This window comes from Mycteria americana, chromosome 1, assembly GCF_035582795.1.
Source record: "Mycteria americana isolate JAX WOST 10 ecotype Jacksonville Zoo and Gardens chromosome 1, USCA_MyAme_1.0, whole genome shotgun sequence".
NCBI classification, from domain to species: Eukaryota; Metazoa; Chordata; class Aves; order Ciconiiformes; family Ciconiidae; genus Mycteria; species Mycteria americana.
Window position 1 is genome coordinate 198,657,141 of NC_134365.1, and position 25,989 is coordinate 198,683,129.

The 25,989-nt window shown below is 46.4% G+C and overlaps 1 protein-coding gene across 1 annotated transcript in view; it reads left to right on the forward strand.

The window, feature by feature from the left end:
• Window positions 1-25,989, forward strand: part of SLC7A1 (solute carrier family 7 member 1) — a 50,327-nt gene that overhangs the window by 15,041 nt on the left and 9,297 nt on the right. The window contains exons 2-9 of the mRNA XM_075490817.1: window positions 9,844-10,227; window positions 14,396-14,554; window positions 16,816-16,990; window positions 18,904-19,028; window positions 20,648-20,870; window positions 21,703-21,842; window positions 23,539-23,641; window positions 25,457-25,668. Coding sequence (XP_075346932.1) covers window positions 9,858-10,227; window positions 14,396-14,554; window positions 16,816-16,990; window positions 18,904-19,028; window positions 20,648-20,870; window positions 21,703-21,842; window positions 23,539-23,641; window positions 25,457-25,668 — 1,507 coding nt within the window. The 5' untranslated portion in view covers window positions 9,844-9,857. The remainder of the gene's footprint in view (window positions 1-9,843; window positions 10,228-14,395; window positions 14,555-16,815; window positions 16,991-18,903; window positions 19,029-20,647; window positions 20,871-21,702; window positions 21,843-23,538; window positions 23,642-25,456; window positions 25,669-25,989) is intronic.

The window sequence follows — 25,989 nt, forward strand, 5'->3', positions numbered from 1 at the left end:
ACAACTAAAACATCTCTGTATTATCAACACAGTTTTCAGCACAAATCCAAAACATAGCCCCATACCAGCCACTATAAAGAAAATTAACTCTATCTCAGCTGAAACCAGGACAATGTATCATCACAAATAACCCAGATCAAGTTTTCTGCAGGTATTGAGACAAAACACTGAAGTTTGCCTGCTTTGAAATTTTGGCGAAGTTGAGACTTCTTGTCTGGACTTGGGGAAAAGGACAGTCTTTGCCATCTCAGAAGTTGTCCTGGGATGGGAGAGGAATTTCTGACCTTGGCACAACCAGTAGCTGAGACATTTGGAAAGCAGGCTGGTGAACTGCAGCACCCTGCTGTTCTCCCGAGGCAATGCTGGAGCACCAGCACCTTTCATGTCCAGCGGGACTTGGTGTTCCCCTCTCAGTAACTGATTGATGGTAAGTGGGTGGCATAGGGATTAGAGAGAGCACCTCACCGCTCCTTTTCCAATGGAAGAAATTCTCCAGGGCTGTGAGACGCTTGGAGAAGAGTGGGAGATGCTGCCTTGGAAATGTCCTTAACGCTCAGGAGCTTGAGGAACAGAAACCTGCACCATCCCCAGCCATTCACAGCAGTGGGCTGGTCCCCCAGCAATACCTCCATTGTGCTGTTAAAGCAGCTGCCTTCAACAGAGGAAAGTAATATGCTTCCCTTCTTATGGGCAATGTGTCTTTAAGCAGGTGATTAAGATTGTTTTTTGTATGCACTGCACACCCAGGTGTGTGTGTATGTGTTCGCCCTTATCTCTGTTTAGTGTGTAGTTTATATTTAACTGGATGGCTTCCTTCTTTTGAGTTGCAAATGCTGTGCTAGTGTCCGATCCTGGTTTTTAACGATAGAATTGACAAAGAATATCACATTTAGTATCCATATATATATACACACACTGATATAATCTACATTTCTGTAATGTGTATTGAGATATATGCACACATGTGAAAAATAAAAAATAAAATTATGACAGTCAAGAAGGGAACAATTTAACAGCACACAGACAAGACATTCCTTGCCTGGTTAAAATACTTCAGCAGGACAGGATCCCTTTACACACAGTGACACCAATGCAAAGAATTGCAGTTTCTTTGGTGGCTTTTGGCTTGGACTCCTTACCATTACTGCTGCTTTGGTGGGATATCTTCCAGCTTCACATAATGCTGATGCTTGGTCATGCCTTTATTTTCATCAGCCTTTTCCCTGGTGGCAGACATCTGCGAATGGCTATGACCACAGCCTCTGAGTCAGTTCTCAGCACTTGTCCCAAGGCTGTCCTCTCTAAGCTGCCTGCCTTTTCCAGCATAGCTGATGGGGACACTTGCAGCAGCTTTGGGACACAGACAGATGCACCTTAGGGTCTGATGCCATGTCCTTTGCTTCTGTTTCTAAAAGTCCTGAGATAGATGTTCAAATGTTCGTGGGGAAAGCTCAGCATCTGCTGTAGCTGTCTTGTCTCTGCTCCGCCACTTGCTGCAGAGTAATGTAACAAAACATTGGAGATTTTCCAAGGCAAGACATTTTGGAAGGACATATCTGACACAATTCCTGCTTTATACTGTAATGGATCGCACCCAGGGCTGGTGTGCCTCAGTGACTGTTGACTTTCCTCATTGTATTTCTGAATGATGCTTCAAAAAGCATTCAGTGGTTCTGGTTTGGTCCCTTACAACAGAACCTCTTTGCATCTAGAAGTCTACAGTCAAATCTGACACCCTAAAAGTATCTGTAATTCTAATGGCAGTAGTAGGAATTGAGGTTTTCCTCCTCTTCTTTTTCTGCATAGGACTTCTCTGTGAATGATGCTACCTTGGAGATGGAAGTAGCAAAATCAGCCTTTTGGAAAGGGCTCCCAAATGGGTTTGTTACCTGTGTGTTGATCAAAAAGTTGGCATCATCACTACGTGCTCGTTCAGGGAGCTGACCCGTGTTTAAACTAAAAAGAGGACCAAACCCATTCCACATTGTTTGCCAAACATACCAACGTGGCATAAGCACAAGCTCTTTGTTCTGCAGACTAGTAGCAGTGATGGTACAGCTGTACAGGGGATACATTTATTGAAGACCAAAAGGATGCTGAGGAAAATTAAGACTGTCCACAGGACATCACTTTGCTGTGAGAGAAGCGTACTGATGGCAGTAGAGGTTTCCATGTGTTTCAGAATGGATATAAGCGTATGTGGGACAATGTTGAGTGGGGATTTCTGCTCGCGCTTCCTCCGAGGAGGTGCCTGGGGAGTTCATTGGACATGCAGCAGGGTCAGGCTCGGGTTTTCTTCTTTCCTTAGTAGAAAACTCCTTGTTTTGCATAATCTGCTTTAATTTTATGCTCTTCTGCAAATTGGAGAAGAAAATTCTCAGGAGCAGCAGGGCCTTGAAATAGATAAGGTGTGGTTTTTCAGAAGCTGAAACAAATTGTAATTGTTTAGGAAGTGATAGTACTGCTTATGTAAAATGGTGCCCTGTCAGCTTATTTTTACACATGGTGTTTTATGTTTAGCTGGACAGATTTTTGTTATGGTTTACTTTTTGCTGTTAACCAGATGCAAGATTGCTTATTTTCATATGGGATTGTTTTGAAGAATGTCCCTTTTTAAAATGTTGTTAATGGGGAAGGAAATCTATCAACCTGATATAATAAGTATGTTAACCATTAGATAAGAGGAGGAAGAATATCTTATTTTATTTCAAAATACAATACAGTCAAGGCACAAGAATTTGGAAAGGGAACAAAAGTAACAAACATAAAATGCACTGTAAATAAACGACAAGGATGAGTAGCAGTGGGTGGAATTTGGCCCCTATTGAAGTCGGTGGGAGCTTTGCCATCGACTTCAGTGGGACAGGATTCCACCCAAGGATGTGGCCCCTGCCCCAGGGTCCGCCCTGCTAGGTTTTCTAGGTGCGTCATTGCTTCCCTCTGCTCTCAAAGCCCTCAGCTCCTGCTGAAACGTGAAGGTGCCCAGAGCCTTGGGGTGAAGCCGTTTCCTACCCAGGGACTGAGTGGCCGGGGCTTGCAGCTCAGTGTTTCTCATCGGAGCAACCAGAGCTGAAGCAGGGGTGAGAGTTAGGTGTGTGCAGAACAAAGCTAATCCACGTTCATTAAGATCAAGTTTCCTCAACTTGAAGGTGGTTATGTACCATCTGGTAACATTTCTGGAATAATTTATATTGCTTTATGTGATTAGGACTGCATTGTGCCACAGGAGTACTGACCATACATTCAAAAAAAGGCTCATCGTTTCAAGTACGGTTGGGAGTGGGAGTGAGAGGACCCAGCCCAGAACACATTTCCTCACTTCAAAGGCAAGAACGGCTGTTTCAGAAAGCAAGATCACAGCCGGATCCAACTTCTAAGGAGGGAAAAATCGTAATCTCCGCCAAAATCACCCTTTGATACAATTGCGAAGATAACAAATGATATCAGAGGAAAGGTTTTGGGCAGAGGTGTAATGGGCCCTGTACTGCATCCTGCTCAACCAAAAGATTGTTCTCCTGAAAAAAGTCCCACTTGTCTTTATTGAAGGTCTATTTGCCAAGCTACAGTGAATATAATTGAAAGTGAAAGGTTGATTTGGTACCTGCTGTTTCAAAAGCAACAAAAATATGTAAGAGATGCTTAGGATGGTGATTAGTCATCTGTGAGATGAAGGACAGCACTGTGTGCGAGGGATGCAGAACATGGCTGCAGCGCGGGTACCGTGCCCTGCACCCAGCCCCCCGGCTGTTATCTGCAGGCTGTAGGAGGTATTTTATTCTCAAGAGAGACACTCAGATGTTCTGATGCTTTTGGGGCAGGACAAAATTGATATCTTGATCTTGAGATCAGCCAGAAAAGCACTGTCTGCTGGCGTCAAGCCAATTGCAGGCTGTTGGCCTTAATTTCTAGGTCTGTTATAATTAAATAGCCCTTCTTCTAAACAAATTATCCACAAAAAGCAGTTCTGGTTTATTCTTGATAGCCATAGTACAGCTGTGAACACCTGTAGCTATGCCTGAGGGAGCTTCAACCTGAAATAGTTTTGAAATATGTTTATTGTGCGATACTCTTGAGTTATATATAAGCTTGAAATAATTCACTAGATTTTTTTTTTTTTTAATGAATAAATCCTACGTTCCCCCCGCCTCCAAAAACCTTGCCAAGCTGGTGCCCTGATCTTCCATCCATGCAGCGAGGGGATGTTTCTCTCCTGTGGACATTGCCCCTCCCCAGTCCCGTTCTTGCCCAAGAAGTGATTTGTCGTGACGTGTGTGGCAAGGGAGGGCATCGGGTATCAGATCTACCTTCATTTTCAATGCAGAGATAAAATTCCCATTGGTTTGGGAACACCAAGTTGTGTTCGTTTTGCGAGACACCAGGTTTAGTTAAATTTAAGTTAAATGGCTAGGTAGGAAATAAAAGGTCTACTGTTATTGTTAGGCAGTACATTTTTGAAGCAGAGGCCTCGTGCCAAATCCTGGAAGAGACTAAGCATCTGCAGCTCCTTGGTTGTCAGTGGTGGTCGAAGGAGGAGGGAGAGTGGCTCTCACCTGTGAGGAACCTTGGTCCACTTCCACCTGGAGGCACTTCTTAGACAAAGGTAGTATGAGGCTGCACAGCCTGACCTCTGCCTTTTGCTTTTGTTCACCACAGAGCACGTCCTCCTTGGAGCTTTGTGCAGTGTATGGGGACAGTACGTTACTTACACGCGGCAAGAAAGCATATCTTTAGTGCCACCTAGCTCTTAGGGTTAGCCCCATTCCCATCGTGTGGGTATTGTAGAAACCCACGTGTTGATGAGTGAGTGCACATCACAAACCTTTTCCTTCTGCACATCATGTGGTCCAACCCTGCAAGATACTCTTCTCCCTCACCTTGATTTTCTGTGTAAGAAATGTTCAGCACGTTGTAGGATGAAACCCAGTATGCTCAGCAAGGTTGACGTCAACTTGGAGGTGCAAACCCTGAGGAGCACAAAACAATGCATGAGTCAAGTCACTGGGGTTTGGGGAGGCCTGGACCTGTAGCCTCACCCAGGGTGAAATGTTTCAGGAATATGTCCTCTGGGCTTCTCTGGTATTCCGCTATGGTTGGTCCAGCTCAGCCTCAGGGGTCCATCTGGGCCTGCCCAAGGCTCTGTGCAACGGGCAAGCAAGCCCTGCCAAGCTGCACTGCATCTCTGCAGATCTCCCTGGCTTGTCGGTCATCTTCTCGCTGAGCTGAGCCATCTTTCCACCTCCTTTCCATTTTCCGTCTTTATTAATAGCCTCAGCTGGGACTCTCCCATTTTCTTCTGTGTTGTGTTTAACTCCTCTGTTCAGGCCATTGAATGTCTAAACCTTGCTATAAATATTGACTTAGCAAGAAGTAAACTGTATTTCACCAGTCCTTTGGCATTTCTCGATGTTTCTGTGCCGCAGAATAAACCCGTGTTTGTCCTGAAATCCAGAATTTGGTTCTGAGTCAAACTGGTCTTGACTTTTGGACTAGCTTTGGAAAAGAAATCCATTAACAGATCTCCTGTGGGTATCTTGCTCATAGCAGGCTGCAGTTTATGGTAGGGATTTCTTTGTTTTGTTTTGGAGGGCTTTTTTTGTATCTTCTGTAGCGTTTTTTTCTTGGTGCACAGCACTGGGATCCTCCCCTTTTCCTGGAGGTCCAGACTGGGCGTCAACCAGCACCACCACCACTGCTGGGCAGGGTGGATGAGTTAGCCCCATCGCTGTGGTCTTTGTAGGATGCAGGCATCAGTAGGATCTCTGCATCACTCTGGTGGGAGTTAAGCAAAGCCTAGGACTTGTGTTGTCCTAGAAAGCAATGAAATTCATAGGGGATGCTCCAGTGCAGCGCTCTTCTTGTCATCTTACCCCAAAGATGTACTTTGATGTACTTACCCCAAAGATGTACAAAGACTGCCCTGTCCCTGCTTTTGGGGAGGTGGGCAGGTGTCCAGCTGAAAGCAATCCTGGCTGACATGGATTTGGGTAAGGTTCAAGTGGGAAGGAGACTGCATGAGCAAATTGATATATGAATACACTTAGAGATCTAAGGTAAAGAGGTCTGTCTTCCTTCTGAAGGGAGAAAATAGTTTTCCCTCTCTGTGTGTGTTGGGAATTCCCATGGTTCACCAAATAAAATTTTTGTAAGATTGGCCTGAAATCTACCTTTGTCCATCAGTCTGAATCCGTGTCTCTCGGCAGTGTGTTTGAGAGCTGCTGGTGGAGGAGACAATTCCTGAGACGGTGGGACTTCTAAATCCTCAGCCTTGTTCCTGCAGTTGTAATTACTGTCTCATAGTAGGGGAGTTAGCGTAAGGCCAAGAGAAGGGGATTTAAGCCAAGGTTTATGACTGGTGTCTTGGAAAAATGAAGAGGATTTTTGATTTTGTAGTTGATGCTGTGGTGGCAAAATTGAAGCATTGGATTTAATAGCTGATCCAGGTAATTAAGTTTCTTAGCATGTATCTTCCCATCTTTTACACTGGGTTTTAACTGGAGCTGATGAAGTACCAATCTCACTTGACCATACTGTAAATTGTATTTAGCAGTATTTTTGCCTACACGTTATTCTCAGCATACTATTGATGTTAGCGTGCAATGTATACTGCTGTTCCATTATTGGTATACAAGGTACTGTTCATTGGGCAGTTAATGCCTCAGTCCAGCATTGCATCTAAATAAAAGAACCTTTCTCCTTTTCCATAATTAATAAACATTTGAAAGCCCTGCTGCCGAAGCTGGGCTTAATGGTGCAGGGTGGATATCAGGCTGGGGCTTCTTGAAGCTACAGGATGCAGTCCAAGATGTAAGATGCTGTTCATCCTCGTAGGCTGTGTCCAGGCAGCCTGTAGATTTGCAGAGCAAAACAGTTGCTGCTGAGAATCTGATGTCTGCACAACACATCGTACAGGGGAGTTTATCCTGGAGTAGCTGTTCCTGTGGGCTGAGCACCCATCAGATGTCGGGGTGCGTTATGTATACCCCTGTAGCATCCTCAGGTTTAGGTTCATCCCGGTAGTATCGGCTTTGTGCACTCCACGAGCTCTCTGCAGTGTGAACCAAAGCATGGTAAATAGGGACAACTGGGATATTAACTTTTAAAATACTCATGCTCAGAACAGAAATACTAATGGGCATTAAACAGTTGAATACAGGTCATCTAGTAGTGATTTTGGTGCCTGGAGCCAAATCTGTTTGTAAAAGCATGGTAGGTTGTTAGTGACAGCTCTGTTACTCTTGGTAGGTTGCCTGTAGTCTTTGATTGGAGTGTGGCTCTGTGGGGACGTTCAAAGCTTCTTGGTGCTTGTCACAAGTGTTGGACTTCCTCCACTGGAGGCCCATTCAAGGTGAAGAACATGCCTTGTTACAGCTCCCCTAACACTGCTTTATTTTAGTACATGTTTTTCTGTATATATGAATTTGGAGTAATCCAGCAGGTCCCACAGAAACATTCTAGCTGTGGAGAGCATCATATTATCCAACTACCAAATTCTGAATGAGGACGATGATGCTGTCATGAAGGTGGGATGGCAGAGTGTGGGCTGAGGAAAATGGCTACAGCCAGTGGGAACAACACTCAGAAGAGGAGGGTCAGGGACAGGTAATCGGAAAGAACCAGGGCATGAAAATGGCAGTGAACCAGCAAAGTGACAGCTCTGTCAAAGTAGGAGGTGGTACCCATTGACCAGAGAAGGGCAAAGAGATAAGTGAGTTTACCTATGAAAGACTGGCAGATTCACCTGACAGTTTTATTTTATAAGAGGCACAGGGAAGGTGCGGGACTATTTTTTTTTTTTACTTTTAAGGTTAAAGGGAAGAATGATAGCTCTCCTTTATCTTGACTTGAGTAAAGCTTTTGATGGGGTGCCACACAGGAAGTTATTTAAGGTGATGAGGACTAGTAGGAAACTGGCATGGTCTAAAAGGGACTTTTTAGTGAGAACTCGGGGACTGGGAGAGGAAAACAGACACCGGTAAAGGAGATACCCACTGGAGTTCTTAGTGGTTGCTCTTGGGATGCTCTTGTTGCTTCTTCTGATGGTTCCTCTTGATGCAACAAGTAGAAGGGTGCTAATGGGATATACTGCTGCTCAGAGGGTGGTTCAGAGGTGAGCGGTTGCAGACAGGGCAAGGGACTGCCCGTGTCTTTGGGGCTTGGATCGCTTACCTTCACAAAATGAAGGCTGAGAGGTTATGACTGATCTCTAAAGGTACCCTGGGGTAACCACCTGGGCGGGGAAAAGCCATTCTTGGCACAAGAACATGTGAGTAAATGCTGCCTACTGAAGCATTTTGGCTGGAGAGTAGAGGAGTGTTGGCGGAGCTTTCCAACAGTGGATGTAAGGCACCTAGAAATTTTTAAGGGAAGGCCTGATGTTACGCCATGGTTGCCTGTGACAACTAAGGCTAGACTTGGCAGTGTAGAAAGCAAGAAATTCCTTCTAATGTTGTGCTCATGGACTCAGGTAGTGCTGTGAGGAGGAGCTCTCTAGCCGCTTTCTAAAGGCAGAGGACAATTTTGAAGCAACATACTTTATTTTTTTCAGAAAAGGTAAGTCAAAACTTCCATACCCAGGCTGTGTCCAAGGACATAAATCTTGAAGGGACAGACTCCCTAACGGCACTTGTTCCACAGATGTCCTAGAGGAGCTGACCCCACTGCTGGCCATGCTTGTTTGACCGATTGTAGCTTTTAATGAATGCTGTTACTGTCTGTGTTAGGTGGACGCCTATGCAGATGGTCGAATTTGTAGGCTTGATGAGTTGCATAGCAAAATCTTCCTATGGTGTAGCACTGCAAGATACATGTCTCTCATGGGAAGAGAAACTCCAGAAGGATTTCCTAAGGAATCCCCCCACAGAGAGGGGTTTGCTTTACCCTGCTGCTAATCCCATCATAAAGTCCCAAGCAGGGGAGCTGCACCTGAGCTGCTCACACGCTGAAGCTGCTGCACGCTGCTGTTTAGCCATGCCAGCAGGTCCATACACAGGAATAGTGCAGTTGCTGAAATGGGAGCGTGGCTGGAAACCCTGCCCCATAGCTTCATTAAACACCCCCGTCCTGCAGTGCTTCTGTCCTGGGTGGGACAGGGAAGTTCAGGGAGCCCCACTGTGCTCTCACTTCAGTCATTGCAAATGCAAAATAGCTTGAGCCTTTGCCTCAGCGTAACCAAGTTAAATAAAACTCAATTCTGCGTGTCCTTTTTCCTAAATTATATCTGTTTCAGCCTGCACAGTTGTAGGCAACAGCAGCCTGTGCTGCTGCCCATGGCTGGAGCTGGAGCTTAGAGAGGGGAAGTGTCCCAGTGGGTCTGTTTGACTGCAAATGGTGTCACGGACTGTGGCACATGGTCGTGTTGTGCTCTAGGGAGAGTAGCACGTGTGGTGCCTTATTCTGGGATGTAACGCTCACTTCTTAGTTCACCTTGAGACTTAAAAAATATATATAAGTACGTCTCTCTCTATATATCTGTCTTTTTTTTTAATTCCCAGCCCAGGAAAACTGCTCTGAAATCTGAAAGACAGGCTTTGTGTTTCTGGTTTGACCACTTGTTTGTGGAGCGGGGTGGGAGCTGGGGTGGTGCACTGCGTCTCTCCCGGGATCGTGCAGGCTTCGCAGCTTGAGTGGGAGCGGGAAGCAGAAAATGCTTTGGTTTTGTCTGTTTTAATGCCTTGCACTAAGCCTTGGTAAAATGCCAAAGGAGACATTTTGCCATGTAAAAAGGTGGAAAGTGAGAAGATTCATTTGTTGAAATGTAACAAGGCTGTAGCAGCATACCTGTGCAGTGATGCTGTATTGGGGAGTATCCTGGTCCGGGTAATGATGGCAGCATCTTTCTTGCAGGCCCAAACACAAAGATGGAGTGTCAGAAAATTATCAATTTTGGAAACCAGCTTCTTCGCCGGAAAAACGTGGACTGCACTCGAGAAGACAGTCGGCTCTCGCGGTGCCTCAACACGTTTGACTTAGTGGCTCTGGGCGTAGGCAGCACTTTGGGTGCAGGTGTCTACGTACTGGCTGGGGCCGTGGCACGGGAAAACGCGGGACCTGCCATCGTTATCTCCTTCTTGATTGCTGCCTTGGCATCAGTGCTGGCCGGACTCTGCTACGGAGAATTCGGTGCTCGAGTGCCTAAGACGGGATCAGCTTATCTCTACAGCTACGTGACCGTGGGCGAGCTGTGGGCCTTCATCACAGGGTGGAATTTAATCCTCTCCTATGTTATTGGTAAGTATGGTGGGTGTGCTGTGAGACCCTAGCTTTAGTCTAGACGGCAGCCTAGTTTGTAAGATCAGCCTTGTTTGGGCGCCTGCGTTACTGTTACAAAATAGACACTGCACTCTTACACTCACCGAGGATTTCAGGACTCGTCTGCGGGGTGCATTGTTGGTGGCCCCTGTCACTCGGCAAGGTGAGTGGTATGCTACGGGTTTGTCCTGAGGCTGGATTATTGCTGCTGCGACTTCCTCTGAATCTCCACGTCATCCCTTTGGCATCCTCTGGCTGCTGCACACTTGCCAGGGACCAAAAGTGTGTCCCCTCTGCTGAGAAAGAAGCCGCTAACGGAAGGATGCTTTTACACAGCAGCATCTGTACTCCCGGCTGATCAAGGATTAATTCCTGGTCCCTTTGAGACCTGTTTAAAGTATCTGGAGATCACAGTTTTGTCTCCTCAATGGCGGCAGGACTAAGCTTAGGGTGACCTGCAGGTTCACAGTCTCTGAAACTTCCAAACCAAATCCCTTCTAAGCCCTTGACTCCCACTAGGAGAGGCCTTGGATCAAGCTCAGAGCATGCAGTGTACAACTCAGCTGATACGTTAAAACTAAGACACTTTGCTAATTAAGGATTTGTGTCTTTTCAAGCACATTCTGGGCAGGCTGTTTGTCATCAAGCCTGTAATTAAGGCTGCAACCAACTTGCCAGTTGAGAGTGAAGACTTACTAGTTAAAATGAAAACCGATGTTATGCTAAATTATTAAAGGAAGGGGTTTTTTTTAAATGCATTTTATGGGATGTGCAAGTGTTACCTTGGAGATTAGTTCCCATGGTGCTGGGAAGGGTAAGATCATATCAAGAATGATACAGTGACGTAGCAGCTGCTTGTCTGAGATCATGCTGGCTCAGCTCTGTGTGCTACCTGAAACCTTTTCCTCCTCTTTTTTTTTTTTTTTTTTTTTTTTAATAAGAAATGAGAGGATGAAAAGCCAGAGTCAATTAAACTCATGTCCTTAGGAAATCTGAGTCCTGTGGTTCTTTTATGAATCAGGTTCACTGCAAGGAGGGGGTAAAAATAGTTTTTTAAGAAAAGTAAGTATATAATTTCCTCCAGACTTCTAAAATGGACTCTGCTTAGGCTACATGTAGAAAAATTGAACGGACTTCTTGGTGATTTATCTTCTGTTCCAGAAGGGTAATGATAAGTCATCTCCTCCATGCTCTTCATCTAGTTAGTTATGAGGCCCTTCCCACCATGATACTGGACCACCAAAATGACTAACATAGCTGTGGATGCTGTCCCAAAACCTGATTCTGCAAATGCACAATGAAAAGATTTACATACTGAACGTTACACTTCCAGGATCTGGGCTGAGGCCAGTATTTCTGAGAAAATTTTTTTTTTTTTTGTCCTCTCATAATGGGTTTTGAACCAGTGCCTCAGTTTTTATTTCAGAGGTGGCTGCTCAGTGTATTATCACAAGGCAGAAAATTCAGTAAAAAATAAGTAGATATTATCCATTAATGTGTTCAAACACAACTTTGTTACTTCTAATTCAGTCCTGTGACAAAAATGCATGTTTGCAACTGGCTTACTCATAGTTTGGGAGGAAGGGTGGCTAAGCGGGAAAAACACCTGGGACAGGATGTGAGCTATAGCAGGTCTCTTTTCTTTATGTTACCCAGCCTTTCTCCCCGTGTTAATTGCCCCTTTTATGAGCAAGGACAAGTCCCAGCAGCTTCCGGGGTGTGGAGGAGAAAGATACGTTGGCAGGCACACGCTGCAGTTCAGAGCCAGGGGTTGAGAGGGGCAGAAAGCCAATTTTTTTCTCAGTCGTGCTGCAGAAAATGCCAAGCAGTGCCACTGAAACCAGGTGGAGTGGTGGGAGCTTGCATCTGTAGAGGCTCGGCCAACTTGGTGTTTTCACACTGAAGTTCTCAGACATCTGTTCAGAAAGTACTGTGGGGCTGGATAAAGAAATGCTGGTGTCCCGGGATGGGTGGCCCGTAGCTTGTAATTAATTGAAGTGACTTGGCTTGGGGGAGGACTGGTGTGGGGTCTTGGAGGTGGGTGACAAGCAAAAATGGGCATGCAACTGATCGGTCGTGGTCTAGACAGAAGGAAGAAGGTGTCCAGGAGCAGGATCTAGTGTGAACTTTCTTGGGATGATGTGGGTTTGGGGAACCATGCCAGATTGTGGGAAGCATTTCAGGAACTGGAAGCTGGTGGGAGCTGGTAATACGATGAGTAACAGCATCCCTGGCGTGTAGCTGCTGCTGGGGTTTCCTGGGGCACGTGGTGACATCCTAGCCTGCGCCTGTTCCTGCAGCGAGCCCTGCACCTGAGCTCAGCGGCTCTCCGGGGAGCCGTGTGCTGTGGGCAGGAGCCGGCTCGATCTGGTGAGGTTATGCTGACCCAGAACTAGTAAATCCTTCTGCATACAAGCTGAATGTCTTTGCACCGTGCTCTCTAGCAACAGTGAGATATTATGCAGGTGTCTGCGATGTTGGAAGAATGTTGGATTCCTCCTGCTCCCTCAAGGCTGTTGGTTACAGAGAGTTCAGGATAAATGGCTGATAGTTACGTGGAACTGGTGTCCAAGCAACTGGCATCTAACATATCACATGCAGGAGCTGGTTGTTCCTGTCCAAGAACATGAAATATTAGAGCCAGGACAAAAAAAATAACACTAAAGAAATAGTCTCTTCCCTCAAATTGTGCCAAAGTTAAGCTGAAAAACTGTAATGTGGTATACAATAACTTTTGGAGTTTTTCAAGATTAAATTGGTGGCACTGATGTCCTACCTCTTAAAAAGCACTCACGCTGTACACTTTGCAGTCTCAGTGAACAGAAGAGTCTCCAAACAGGTCTGTTCTGCAGCTTATTTTTATGCTGTTGCAAAGCTGGGTTGGGGTGGTGAGTGTTCCCAGCTTTGCTGCAGGTGCTGCCCACCGCTGCTGCAGAGGGATTAGCTGTAGGTGAGCACGGACGTTGTTGGACACGATTGCAGGTGCCGGAGTTGGGACCTGAACACCTGCCCGCAGGTGAGTGTGTCAGGACAAGCTGTTCTAGGGAGAGGGGGACCCTGATGGCATCCTCTGAGGAATTGCTCTGCAAACCGAAACCAAACCAACCTCTTTTTTTAACTAGGTAATTATGCACAGTGGTAATTATATCATGCAATTAGATGCTGTTATATATACTGTACTGTATAAGACATCGGGAGTATAATGATAGCTACTTTAATGCAGGAGAGGGAGAAGTTGGCTATTACCCAAACCTACTTATTTTACACAATGCTGTCACTGTCTGGTGGTAGCTCTTCGTTGTAACTATTTCAGTTCTCTGAAATAACTCTTCCGGCCCAGACAATGTCCCGGACTTGGTCATCCTGAGACCCCAGGTTCAGTCCTCACACCAGCAAGCTGTGTGTGGTTTGGTGCTCTCAGGAATGGCAGCAAAGAGTGGCCCCGGAGGGAGAAGTCTAAGCACAGGCAGGAGTCGTGCTGCTTGCTGGGATCATCACCAGCGTCCTGCAATAGGCTGACTTACACTCAGATAACCTGTAAATTATATCTGAGTCTTCATCCTGCTCGGATGCTGCAGCACCGGAGGTCAGAGCAGACCTGCACGTTGCTGGAGTGCAGAGCTTACAGAGCTGGGTTGCGGTCCAGGCTCCGGTGCTCCAGCGTCGCACTGCCAGAGGCCGGCTGGCTTCTGTAAGGCTCCTCTGCTTGGGCTGCAGTCACCTGGCTGGGGCTGCCAGGGATTTCTGCTAGTATGAGAAGAGACTCAGACCTTTCTAGTAGCAGAAATTACCAGGTTCGGGGGAAGTTCAGGCTGCTGGGGGTGTAAGGAAAAAGTCAGTCTAGGCTGTATCTTAAGGCAAAATTGAGATTTACTAAGAAGCCAAACCACTATAAGGATTTTTTTATCTTCTCAGCTGAGTAGGAATCTGAGACCCACCACCTGTGTGTGTTACCATCAAAGCAGGTGCCAGGCATGATTACAGGCTGCAGGCTGGATCTGCAGAGGAAAGGCTGCTCCCAGCACCTGGGAAGCGCATGCAAGGTTGCTTGGAGGCCCTCCATGGCGAAAAGCCGTGCAAGGTGCCCCCCGTTTGGAATGTGTGCCAGCCACGAAGGGTGATCTGCATCCTTTCTGTCCTCTGGCAGGAACCTCGAGTGTGGCCAGAGCCTGGAGTGCGACGTTTGATGAAATCATAGGCCAGCATATTGAAGAATTTTGTAAAAAATACATGACGATGGATGCTCCTGGAGTGCTAGCAAAATACCCAGACATCTTCGCCGTGGTGATAATCATCATCCTAACAGGTAAAACCTTGGAGGGGTTTGTGAGTCTTGGACCTCCTTCTTCTGTAATTTCATTGTTTGCTTTTGGGATAGGCACAAAAGTCCTGATTTATTTTGAACAACATATTAAAGACTTGTTCTTTGCTACAAGATTGACCTATATAGCTGCTGTGGAGTTAACATGGGGCATAGCCTGTTCACAAGATTTTTAATTAGAGGGGAGCATTCTTGATATTTTTGAGCCACTTTTAAAACCTTCAATCAAATTTTATATAAGGAAGAAAAGAAAAGGTGACTTGTTATTCTCAATCAGGTATGGAAGTTTAATCCTTCCCTCCACAAATCCTATTACACAAGAATTTCATTCTGTTGCTCTATCACCCTTATTCCCCCTTTGATAATCTGCCAATTTTTGGTGCCTTGAGCCAGGAAAGTGGAAAAAAAATATGGTACTTAGTAACAGCCTCATGTACTACTGGTTTGGGTTTTTTTAAGTATATATGGGCTTCAGTTTGCAGCAGTGAATACAAGACTCCAGGGAAATAAATGTGTGATAAACAGTCAGGTCCTCTTTTTTTTTTCTAAAAATTAGCCAAGGCTTTGATCAGAATTTGGAAAAGTTTTGAAAATTTGTAAAATTAAAATCCTTCTGAACTTTTACCTCTACTCCAACTGGATCTTGCAAAGCATTGTCAAATTTAGGCAAATTTTAAAAATTACGTTTCTCATGTACCTCTCTGTGGTTTCCAGGATGCAGCAGCTGCAGTGTCACCCCAACAAGGTTATCCCGACATTTCCCACTCTGATCAATACAGCCGTCTCACAGCGTGAGCTGTGCTCATGGGAACAGGCTTCATAAGCCAGGGGTGCTTTGGCATCTGGGTTTGCATTTGGATCTAGGACTATATCGAGGACTGCTGAAGTCAATAGCAGCCCTCTGTTTTCAGGACTACATCTGAATGGGAGAAAAGATTTTCATCTTTGTTCATTTGTATATAATAGGAATTGCTCTAGTTTCAAATTAGAATCTGATCTTTCACCTCAGACACAATTTACAAAATTTAGGACTCCTCATTTTAGCACTACTGAGGCGTAAAATTATACAGATTACCAATGGCTTTATTCCCCTGCATGGAGCAAATTCCCTGGATTTTAATAAAAAATGCAAACCATTCTTTTCTACAAAAAGCTGCTGAATGAGCAGCTTTAGTCCCAAATATAAGCACTGCAAGTGTATTTCTGCTTGCACCATCTTGAGCTTCAGATTTCTACAAGGTACTTTACAAGTTTTCCTGGGCAGGTACGCAATTTTATCAAACACTTCTCTGATGTGGCTGTCTCAGCTTATTTCCTATTTTAAAAGAAGGAAAGGTGATTGCACAGAGTGCTTCCCTCTCCTTGAAGTGCCTTGGAGTAGCAGTAAGGACACCCTGTTGTGCTTCTCTTCCCCCTCAGGCCTGTGAAGTTTTTTACCTTCTCCCTCAGCTGCCTTCTTAGATTTGGGTTAAAGGTTTGGGTTCTCGAAAATCAGGCACCTGAAGAGCAAATGCAAGTTACCAGAGCTTGTCGTTCTGAGAAGCTGAGCTATGCCCCAGCGAGATGCTGGTTGCCAAAGCCTGTAAACGTGTTCTTCTTCAGATGAATGCTCTTAAGACCGCAGGCTGAAATCCTGCTCTTGCTGAACTCACTGGCAAAGCTCCCACTGATTTAAATGGTAGCAGGATTCCCAAGATGCCACCTTCTTCTGTGTCTTCAGCACTAGAAGTAGCTGTCCTCCTGGATTTGGTCCCTGGTCATATTTTCCCCTGCTTCTAAGGAAAGTTGAATGTTGTTCATAACTTCTGCATGTGGCCAAGACCTCTAAGACAATGTTCCTTCATGAAAAATCACCTGGGGTGCTTTCTCTAGGTCTCTGGGTGGAGTTTGAGGCTGTGTCTAGGTGGCACAGCGTAGCTCCATGAGGTGACCAGAGCTGGCGTTGAAAGCGCTGGAAGCAGCTTAGCTGTGTTAGCAAAGCACTTTACCAGGGACACGTGCCAAATGGGCATGCTGGGTGGGAAGGTGTGTCACATCCTGCAGTAGTAATGTCTGGGCTGGAGTCCTCGTCCTCCTTCCGGGTGAGTTAATCCTGACCTACCTGAGCTACTTGGCTTTGTGGAGAAATGTGGTGTGATAAGTTGGGCAGAGCACAGCATGAACAGAGCTGGGCTACCTCTGCAAGCCCCCAGTGCCTGCTGCTGGTGGCAAAATACCTGGCTGCCTATCTGCCATTTTTTCCCCAGGGCTTTTAATTTTTGGCGTGAAGGAATCTGCCCTGGTGAACAAAGTGTTCACCTGCATCAACATCCTCGTCCTTGGCTTCGTCATGGTCTCCGGCTTTGTGAAAGGGACTATTAAAAACTGGCAGCTGACTGAACAGGACATTTACAACGCCAGCCACAGCATTTATGGAGACAAGTAGGTTGGATCTTTTCTTCTCAGCTCTGAAATGGATGCATTTTCAATGGCAAGTTTATAGGGGGGTTTGTGGAGTGATTTAGAAAACCAGTGAATGGAATGGCTCCTTCCTTTGCCAAATGCCTTGGAGGCAAAGCTGGTTTCAGCGGGTGTTTGCTGAAAGCAGGCTGTGCTGATGGGCTGAAACTCACAGGAGGTGGGCTGTGTCAACGTGGGCCCTGCTGCAGAACTGACCATTTCCAGCCTCATGACCAATACGGCATCCAAATTTGAGATAAAAGAGTTTTTTAGACAACCTCCTACTCAAGGCTACACCAGGCTGGCTCTGGTGCCTGTTTGAAACCATGACCAAGTATAGCTCTGTAGTTTCTTTGGACACTTGGGCAATATCCTTGAGGCACCGTTGTACCTTTTGCAGACCTTGTCCCAAATGCCTCAGTAAAATGAAGGCAAGTTGCAGATTATTTTAATACATTGTAGCAAGCATATCACAAATCCATTTTTAATGACATTTTGCTACTTGGCCAAAATCCTGTCTTCCTATACAAGATCAAAATGAAGGAGCTTACAAGGGATGCCAGTGTTACAAGGCTGTTCCTTTTTGCTTGAGACTGTACAACACAGAATGAGGGCCTTTAAATATCTCCATGTACGTCAACTCAGTCCTGACTTGCTATCTAAACCCTTTATGCTGGCCTGCAAGGAAGCACCGTTTGGCAAAAACTGGAGAGATTCATAAATGTTGTATGGGTCAAGTTTGGCTTGTGTACAAGCCGCTTACTGAGCCTTTCTGCAAAATTCAGCCTGCTGCGAACAAATTGCTTCTATAGGAAAGGTCCCCCCTCCTTCCCTACTGCTATTCCCATGCAAGGAGCAATTAGTGCAATAGCTTCAAAGTGTAACTGTAGCTCTTTGACCCGTAGCACTTACTATTTTTGTAAAATCTGTCTGGGGTTTACTTTACTTTATCATTATTTCAGAGTAATCCACATTTGGGTTGTGCTGTGTCTGCAAATAACAGGCCAGTTTTCATCTAAGTCTCAACAGAGCTTCTACAAGAGAGTTCAGATGCTTACACCTGATAAGACTTGCAGATTTGGGATTTACTTTAATTTAATTGCCTTAATTCATCTTTACAAAGGCTTTTCCCTGAAAAAGTGACCTCACTTGAACTGGAGGGCGTGTTGTACATGACTCAACACAGGCACATGGATCTGGGGTCCTGATCCAGAGCGCACAGGGATCAGTAGGTGTCTGTCTGTTGACTTGAATGAACTTTGGATGAGGCTCAGCAAAGCATTTGGTGCATCAGGGATGCAGGCTCCTCTCCTCCCTCAGGGTCGCAAGCACAGTTTGGGTATGAACTTGGCACAGGGAACTCTGAAGTTGAGAATGGAGGACTGGGTGGATTTTAGACAGTCATCGCACCCTGCATTGCTCTCTGATGTCTACTCACCTACACTTTATCTGAGCCCATCTTAGGTGAAAAGTGGATGGTTTACATTTTTCTCAGTCTTCAGTTTTCAGAATTACATGTTTTGCTTTTTCAAAAGCTTATGTTTAAATTAATATGTGTATCTACACACATGTAGTAATATTAGGAGAGGAATTTTAATATTCATGCTATTTTCTCCCTGTCTTAGCCAAGACATTTTTATCCACCCCAAAGAACAGGTGGTGGGAACAAACCATGAACCATTTTTATTCCGCGCATTCCTCAGGCTGTTGCAGGCCAGTCCAAAGCTCAGCAGTGGGTAGGGCTTAGCATTTTGCCTGGTATTTGTATGCTAGTGTGTGAAAGGGAGAGTGTGTTCCTTCAAACTCCAGCTTTGGATTTTGTTATGAGCTATGTGAATAGTTTTGTTACTCCCACCTAGGCAGGATGACTTCTAACCCAGTGCCATGCCTTTTAGTCAAACACAGGAAGAAAAGCTCTACGGTGTTGGAGGGTTTATGCCCTATGGATGGAAAGGAGTCCTCTCAGGGGCAGCCACGTGTTTTTATGCTTTCGTGGGATTTGACTGTATTGCTACTACAGGTAAGAGGGAAGATGTCCTCTTAGATTCTGGTTATGAACCTGGTTGCTGGTAGATCAGCTTTCAGTAATGTTGCACAGCACAGATAATGAGTAATTCGGGGCACTGCATTCATCATCCTTCTGAACCTCAGCCCAGAATATACTTTTGGCTCAGCTGCTCCTAATACTCAAAAGTGCTGAGTATGTCCAAGTCCCTGGGTGCTTGCATGTTGAATTCTAGCTGCTGTGGCAGGCAGCTAGACTGTATAACCCACAAAACGAGCTTTCTCCCTTCTTTGCCTGCAGGGCCAGTTCCATGGTTGGTCACTGATGACACTAACCAGGTCAGACTCCACAGGAAACAGCCAGCTTTACCAGTTAGGCAAACAGGGAAGGCCCAGGTTCAGATGCTTTGTATGACTGGTGAAGTTTGAACCTCTAACTCCAGATGATGCTTTAATCAACAGGTTATTCTGGAGTAAGGTTCTTCAGTGCCTTCAGCTGAAGATGCTCCACTGGCTTGGGGTATTTAAAGAGCCAGAGAAAGAGTGAGCCTCTGGGGAGTCATCTGCAGGCTAAAACTGTGCCTCAAAATAAGGGGGAGTTTTTATCTCCAAAGGTTTGGACATCTTCTGAGAGAGAAACCATCAGCGTTGTCATATTCTTCTGGCTAAGAAGAATCTCACTTACCTGGAGAAAGGAAGGATTATCCTTAGTTTCACATTTGGCAAGAACTGAGTTGCTTCAAAGCCGGAGCAGAGGGAGGAGGAGATCATCACAAAGATAGATAAAGCAGTACTGCCTCTTGTTCCAAGGAATTTGAGAAGTGCTGGCTCCATTACTCCAGCCAGCCCTAGGGCCTCTCCTTGGAGGAGAAACACATTCATCTGCCTTTGACTTACAGGTGTATGAGTCTCTGCTTATCAGTTCATCCTCCTGAAATGCCCAACCTCAGGAGCTCTTGCTTTCAGAGAAGAGCAGCTCTGGAGGACAAGGAAGGCTCAAAGCTGTTTCTTCATTAATCAGTGCCTGAATTTTGAGGATTTTTTTTTTTTTTACACATTCATCCCAACTTGGTTATCAAAAAATTTCCATAAAAACTAGAGGGAGTCCCTTTCTTTAAGGGGGATTTTCAAAGATCCATGTAATTTCCAGGTGCTGTGCAAAGTCTGCATTTCCCTGGAACTGGGCAACTATGGTGCTGTGTTCACTGTGTAGTAGTTTTGGTGGAGATGCTAACTGAAATGCTCACCCAAGGATTTGCCCTACAACTGCGCAATAATTTCTTGTCCCATTGCTTGTGATCATTGAACTGTTTTTGGGGCTGCACCATCAGTGGGACAGCAGGAGTAATTGGAGGTAAAAATAACCCTTTTTGGGGAAGGGACTGCTTTTAATCCGGATCGTTTCTGTGCCTGAGTTTACAAGGCCTCCACAAATGTTTGTGTCAGAAGGAGTTACAGGAGCAGCAGAAGTGGGAGCAGCAGGCTGGGGCGGGCCATCGGCAGCATGCAGCTCCACACACGGTCAAACAGCACCTCGCTGCCCGCGGAGCCTTTGAAAGCCCCAGCCAGCATGCCCTAGGTTGGGATAAAGTTCTTGCTCATTGTTCATCTGATATTTCAATTTATTTCTTCTAGGTGAGGAGGTAAAAAACCCTCAGAAGGCCATTCCTATTGGCATTGTGGCATCTCTGCTCATCTGCTTCGTGGCTTATTTTGGCGTGTCAGCTGCCCTGACGCTCATGATGCCTTACTACCAGCTGGATACCAATAGCCCTTTGCCCAATGCCTTTAAATATGTGGGCTGGGATGGAGCCAATTACGCAGTGGCTGTCGGTTCCTTGTGTGCGCTTTCTACAAGGTGAGACACTGCTCTTCCTTTGTGCATCTCTCAAGGCAAACATGCATCTCCAGCTCCTTTAAAAAATGGTGCATGTCAGGGCTTTGCCTTCACTGTGTTCCCCTAGATTAAGGGAACCAAGACCAGGGATGAAATTCAGAGCTATTGACTTCAAAAGGGCCAGGATTTCACCATGTGATAGATTTCAGAGATGCACACGACCAGTATCACTTCAGAAACTCCTGTCTTGGCAGCAGACCCAGCAGGTGCATCTCTGGAATATAAATGGATTCAGTGACTAAGTCATGGAGGCAACTCCACAGTGCAAGCATGGTTTGCCCACAAGACATCCTGGCCTGCTGGGTGGAGAGCAGACTTGTGTCAGGTAGGGCAGGAATGCATCTTCTGGAGCATATGGGGCTTACCATATCCAGGGCCGTCTGTCTGCAGGTTGCCTGCAGGACAGCCATCTGGATGAGAGGCAGGGCAGGCTGGAGGCAAACTATATCATGTTCTTCCGCACTCTAGAGACCTATTGTTTCACATCAACTTAGACATATTCAGTTAGGTGAGCAACTCAGAGGCTCATAGAAGTTACGGCTATTTTGCTGTCTGAAAGTCAGGCTGTTTTCATGCCCTGTGACTAAGTTTAGGTATCCAAAATCTCAGAGCTGCACCTCAGTTGCCAGCTATCAGCAGCATGAGTGTATGGAGGGAACCCTTGAAGGAGAAGCTGAAGTGAACAAAAGCCACCTGTTCTGCTTTTGTACTGCCATAAACTTGCTTTCATTTGTGTGCCTGTGCTCAGCAGGAGGTGATATAAGTAAATTATTTCCCCCTTCTGTGTCCTTAGCCTCCTTGGCTCCATGTTTCCGATGCCTCGAATAATTTATGCTATGGCAGAAGACGGACTTCTCTTTAAATTTTTGGCTAAAGTCAACGAGAAGAGAAAAACGCCAATAATTGCAACAGTGACGTCGGGGGCCGTTGCAGGTAGGGTCCAAAGACTTACACAAATGTGTGGAAAGGAGGCATAAGCTCATCCTAGGGGCAGATAAGTCCGCCTGACCCTAGCCCACTTATTAATCGGATGTATTGCACAGCATGACTTCCCAGAGCGTGCCCTGGGTTTCCAGGGCATACCCTGGAGGGGCTGGGTGAGCATGAATAGCTTGCTGTGTGCCTGTCCCTCTTTCTCAGAGCTCATTGCTGACATCCTGTCTCATGCCAAGAATTGCCTTCATCCGCTCCCTGGGTGCTCTGCCGGCCTTAAAAATAATTAACCCCCTGCAAGGTGGCAGCCAGCGGTGCTGCAGCATCCTTGTGGCTGTTGGCCTGGCTTGGCTGAAGACGCTGCACCGCCTGTGGGCAGCAGCTCAGCAGAAGACGGTAGAGCAGCCGGAGACAGGCAGATGGCCCCTGCGGCACAGGCGTTTGTTAATCAGTTAGTCACAGCTGGCAGCCATCCCATCCTCCCCTTCCCTCTCCCGGCCCCCAGGAATATGGGAATTAAACCTCCCAGACGGCAAGGATGAGCAGCTTACCCTCTTCTCGCAGCCACCCCCTCCCGCACGATGCCTGCAAAGAGGAGAGCCTTGCTGCTTCCTCTTTACCTTCTGCTGCAAATGCGGGATGAGCTGTTGGCGTGAGAAGATGGGGAGTTGGTGCTGAACTGCCGCCATGGGCTCTGAGCTCCTGTGAAACAGCTCAGCTGCTGCTCCTGGGACCCATGGAGCCTCCTCACAGCTGCTTCTCTGGCACCTTCCTCTTCAGGGGGCCTCAGGTCCAGACTGGGGGAAAAAGAGCCAGATAAAGTAAAAAACCTGTGCTTTGCCGTCCCTTCAGGTCTCCTCAGAGTGGTCTGTAGCGCCTAGGACCAAAGCGCACACGAAGCTGCAGGGACAGCACTTGCCAGCTGAGCTTAAAGGTTGGGTTGGTTGTTGGGCTCCAGGCAGCGCGTTGAGGACAGGCTGGGCCAGGCTCAGCTCTGAGACCCCTGCGCTCTCATACGAATGGTGGCGTCACCTGAATGTCTGACCATGGCGTCTGTCTTCCACTTACTTGTTTCTCCTTCTGAAGGCCTTTATACAAATGTCTGTACAACCAGAGGTTGCCTGGTGAGGGTGTGTAAGCAGAATAATCCCTAAGGGATGGCAGTCTATACCTTTTTCTGGAAATCCCCATGACGAGACATGCTAACTCAAGGTGCCCTCCTTGGTGCTTGGTCCCATTGCATGCACAAGCCTGCTTTCGCCCCAGCTGAGCTGAGACACCGGAGCGAGGTGCTGCCCATCCTCTGTTCCCTCTAGCGACTTCCAGGAGATTAATTGTGGCCTTAGGGGTGCTGCAGCTGTGCCAGGGGACTTTGGCAATGAGGCTGTGGCTTAAACACCTGCTCATTGCTGGGAGTTGGGTGAACATACCCATATGAAACAAACAGGCTGGCATTTACTGTACTAAATGGTTCCTCTGGTTCCAGGTAGTGAGGCTGTGCTGGGACAGCCTGCGAGGCTCAGGGTATTCATGCACCAAGTCCTGCCTCTCCCCATCTCAGGACAGCTCGATCTCCCCAGCGAGTGCTGAGCAACAGTCACATGTGTGCTGCATCGTTCTTAATGCTCCTGAGATGTGCATGTTATGCTGTGTTACTGATTTTTCTTCCCTCTCTCACCTTCCTCTCCTCTTACAGCTATTATGGCCTTTCTCTTCGACTTGAAAGATCTTGTGGATCTCATGTCCATCGGGACCCTCCTGGCATACTCCTTGGTGGCAGCCTGCGTGTTGGTACTGAGGTATGGATGTAAAAACAGCCTCTCTTGTACCACACAGACAGAAATCCACACAGCAATCAGACGGCCTCATAGCTTCCATAGACCCAGTAAAACCGTGAACATCTCCAGCTATAAACATGTGAAGAACTTGTTTCTTTAAGCTCATGGGGGATTGTGCTAGTTGGATCTGCAAGGGGGGTCCTCTGATCTTGGTTAACCATTGGTCCATGCCACTCCTGCTGCAGTCGACCCTGAATGCCCTGGGAGATATGTCAACATGTAGGGATGAGAGATGGGTGGTCCTGGATGCCCGCATCGTCATCACTCTTGTTCCCACTGGGGATACAGTTTCAGGTCGTCTTACTTTTGAAAGGGGATTCAAGATAAAGCCTAGCAGCAGCAAAAAAGCTGAGCATGTGTTTGCAGGATCAGTGCTTTAGTGCATGTCTTTTAGAAGTGCTGAGTTCCCATAGCTTCCCTAACCTAAGCTGAAAATTGAGTATCTTCATTGCTTGGCACCTCATGGACAGCACCACTCTACCCGTGAGGACTGTATTTTGAAGATCGTATTACTGAAAAATACCTTTGTGTTCAATGACTTATTCAAAGTCTGATGGAGGCTTTTTGCCTGCTCACAGCAAATGCATTGAACTAAGAACTGTCTTGCAGCAAGTGAAGGGCCAACGCTGTACTGTAATACCATTGCTCTGTGCCTGTGCTGTCCACCCTGCCCCTTGAAAATCCTTGATGATTTTCCTTGCCCTTCTTACTTGTCCTCTGATTTCCCAGTCCCCTCTTCTCCATACAGCTGTAAATGGCTTCTTAATTTATTTTTGCAAGCTGCTGTACCCATTGTATGGCGTTTTCCCCATCGTAGATTTGCAGAGCTGACAGCCTGTCTTGTAGCAGCCTGGGCAGTGATTTGGCTGCCCTGTTGGCTGCCTCATAAAGTAGCAGCTGAATTGTTTCCAAAGCTGTAAGGTCATGCCACTTGCTGTGGCTGGAGCCAAGGATTTCACTGCATTTCTCAATTTGCAGTGTTTCACAAATGCCCTCATTGCAAAGACATCCGCACAGGAGCGATTTTAAGGTGTCTTTCAAAATGGCCCTTTCCTTTAGTCAGTCTTGTGCCTGAGAGTCATGGGCAAAACTTTCTGTGAAAGAGAGCTGGGGCTGGAAGAGTGTTTTTTCTTTATGTCCACGTGGTTGTGCATCAGGGCCCTGTTGAATGAGGTGCTGTGCACACACACAACAAAAAATTACCATTCTTTGTTCACCTCTTCCTTCCCTATGTGGCAGCAGACAAGCCAGCACAAGAGACTGCAATGGAGGAGGATGGGGCACCAGGAATGTTGCCGTGGGGTGTGATCAGCAGCTGCCGGGGTGCGATATCTGCTGAGCTGTTAGCTCAGCCACCTCCATGCCAAAATGCAAGAGCTGACCTGCCACAGATAACCTGACAGCCCGGTTATGACTGTCTGTCTGTCTCGCTGCCGCTTCCTTCTCTGGTCCTCACTGCTATCACCTGATCATGTTTCGGTGACGCAGATGGCACCAAAACATCTGAGTTTATGAAAGAGAGTTTTCAGGGTTTATGAAAGAGAGCACTGTCCAGTTTAGAACACTGACATTACAACCAAGCTGTAGGTGATATTAGCTGACCATATTTGCTCATGTTATGACGACGTTATTCCTCGGGTTTCCCTCTGAAACAGAAGGGTGTAGATGTTATGTGTGCCTGATCTGGGACGCAGCCATGGCTATCTGTGTGGCTTTTAAACAAACAGTACTCAGCACCAAACCGATATGTTCTTTGTTTCATTTCCCTTTTCCTAGGTATCAGCCAGAGCAGCCTAATTTGGCATACCAGATGGCTAGGACAACAGAGGAGACAGATAACAACGAGTCTGTGAGCACCAGTGAGTCACAGGCTGGATTTCTGCCAGAGGAAGAGGAGAAATGTTCCCTCAAAGCCATACTATGTCCCCCAAATTCGGACCCTTCCAAATTCTCTGGCTCAGTGGTGAACGTCTCAACCTTCATCATTGGTAAGCACTGGGCAGTGAGCCAGCTGGTAGGTCCTTGTATTCACCAGGGTGGGAAAGCTTACCTCCTGGCTGTAATTTTGATGAGCTCTTGTAACAGCCAAAATAACTGAAGATCTACAGATTACATTTATGACTTGAAAAGAAATTCACAGATGGGGAGAGGGGGTGTATATGGGGAAGGGCATATTTCTTACAGTTAGGTTTTTCATGTGTTGCTGTTTTGTTTGCTCAGCTTTCAGATTCTGCTTTGCCTGCTTGTGGTTTTGGTTTTTTTTTTTTTCCTGTTCCTAAAAAAAGAACCAGTAAGCTTTTGGTGTCTGT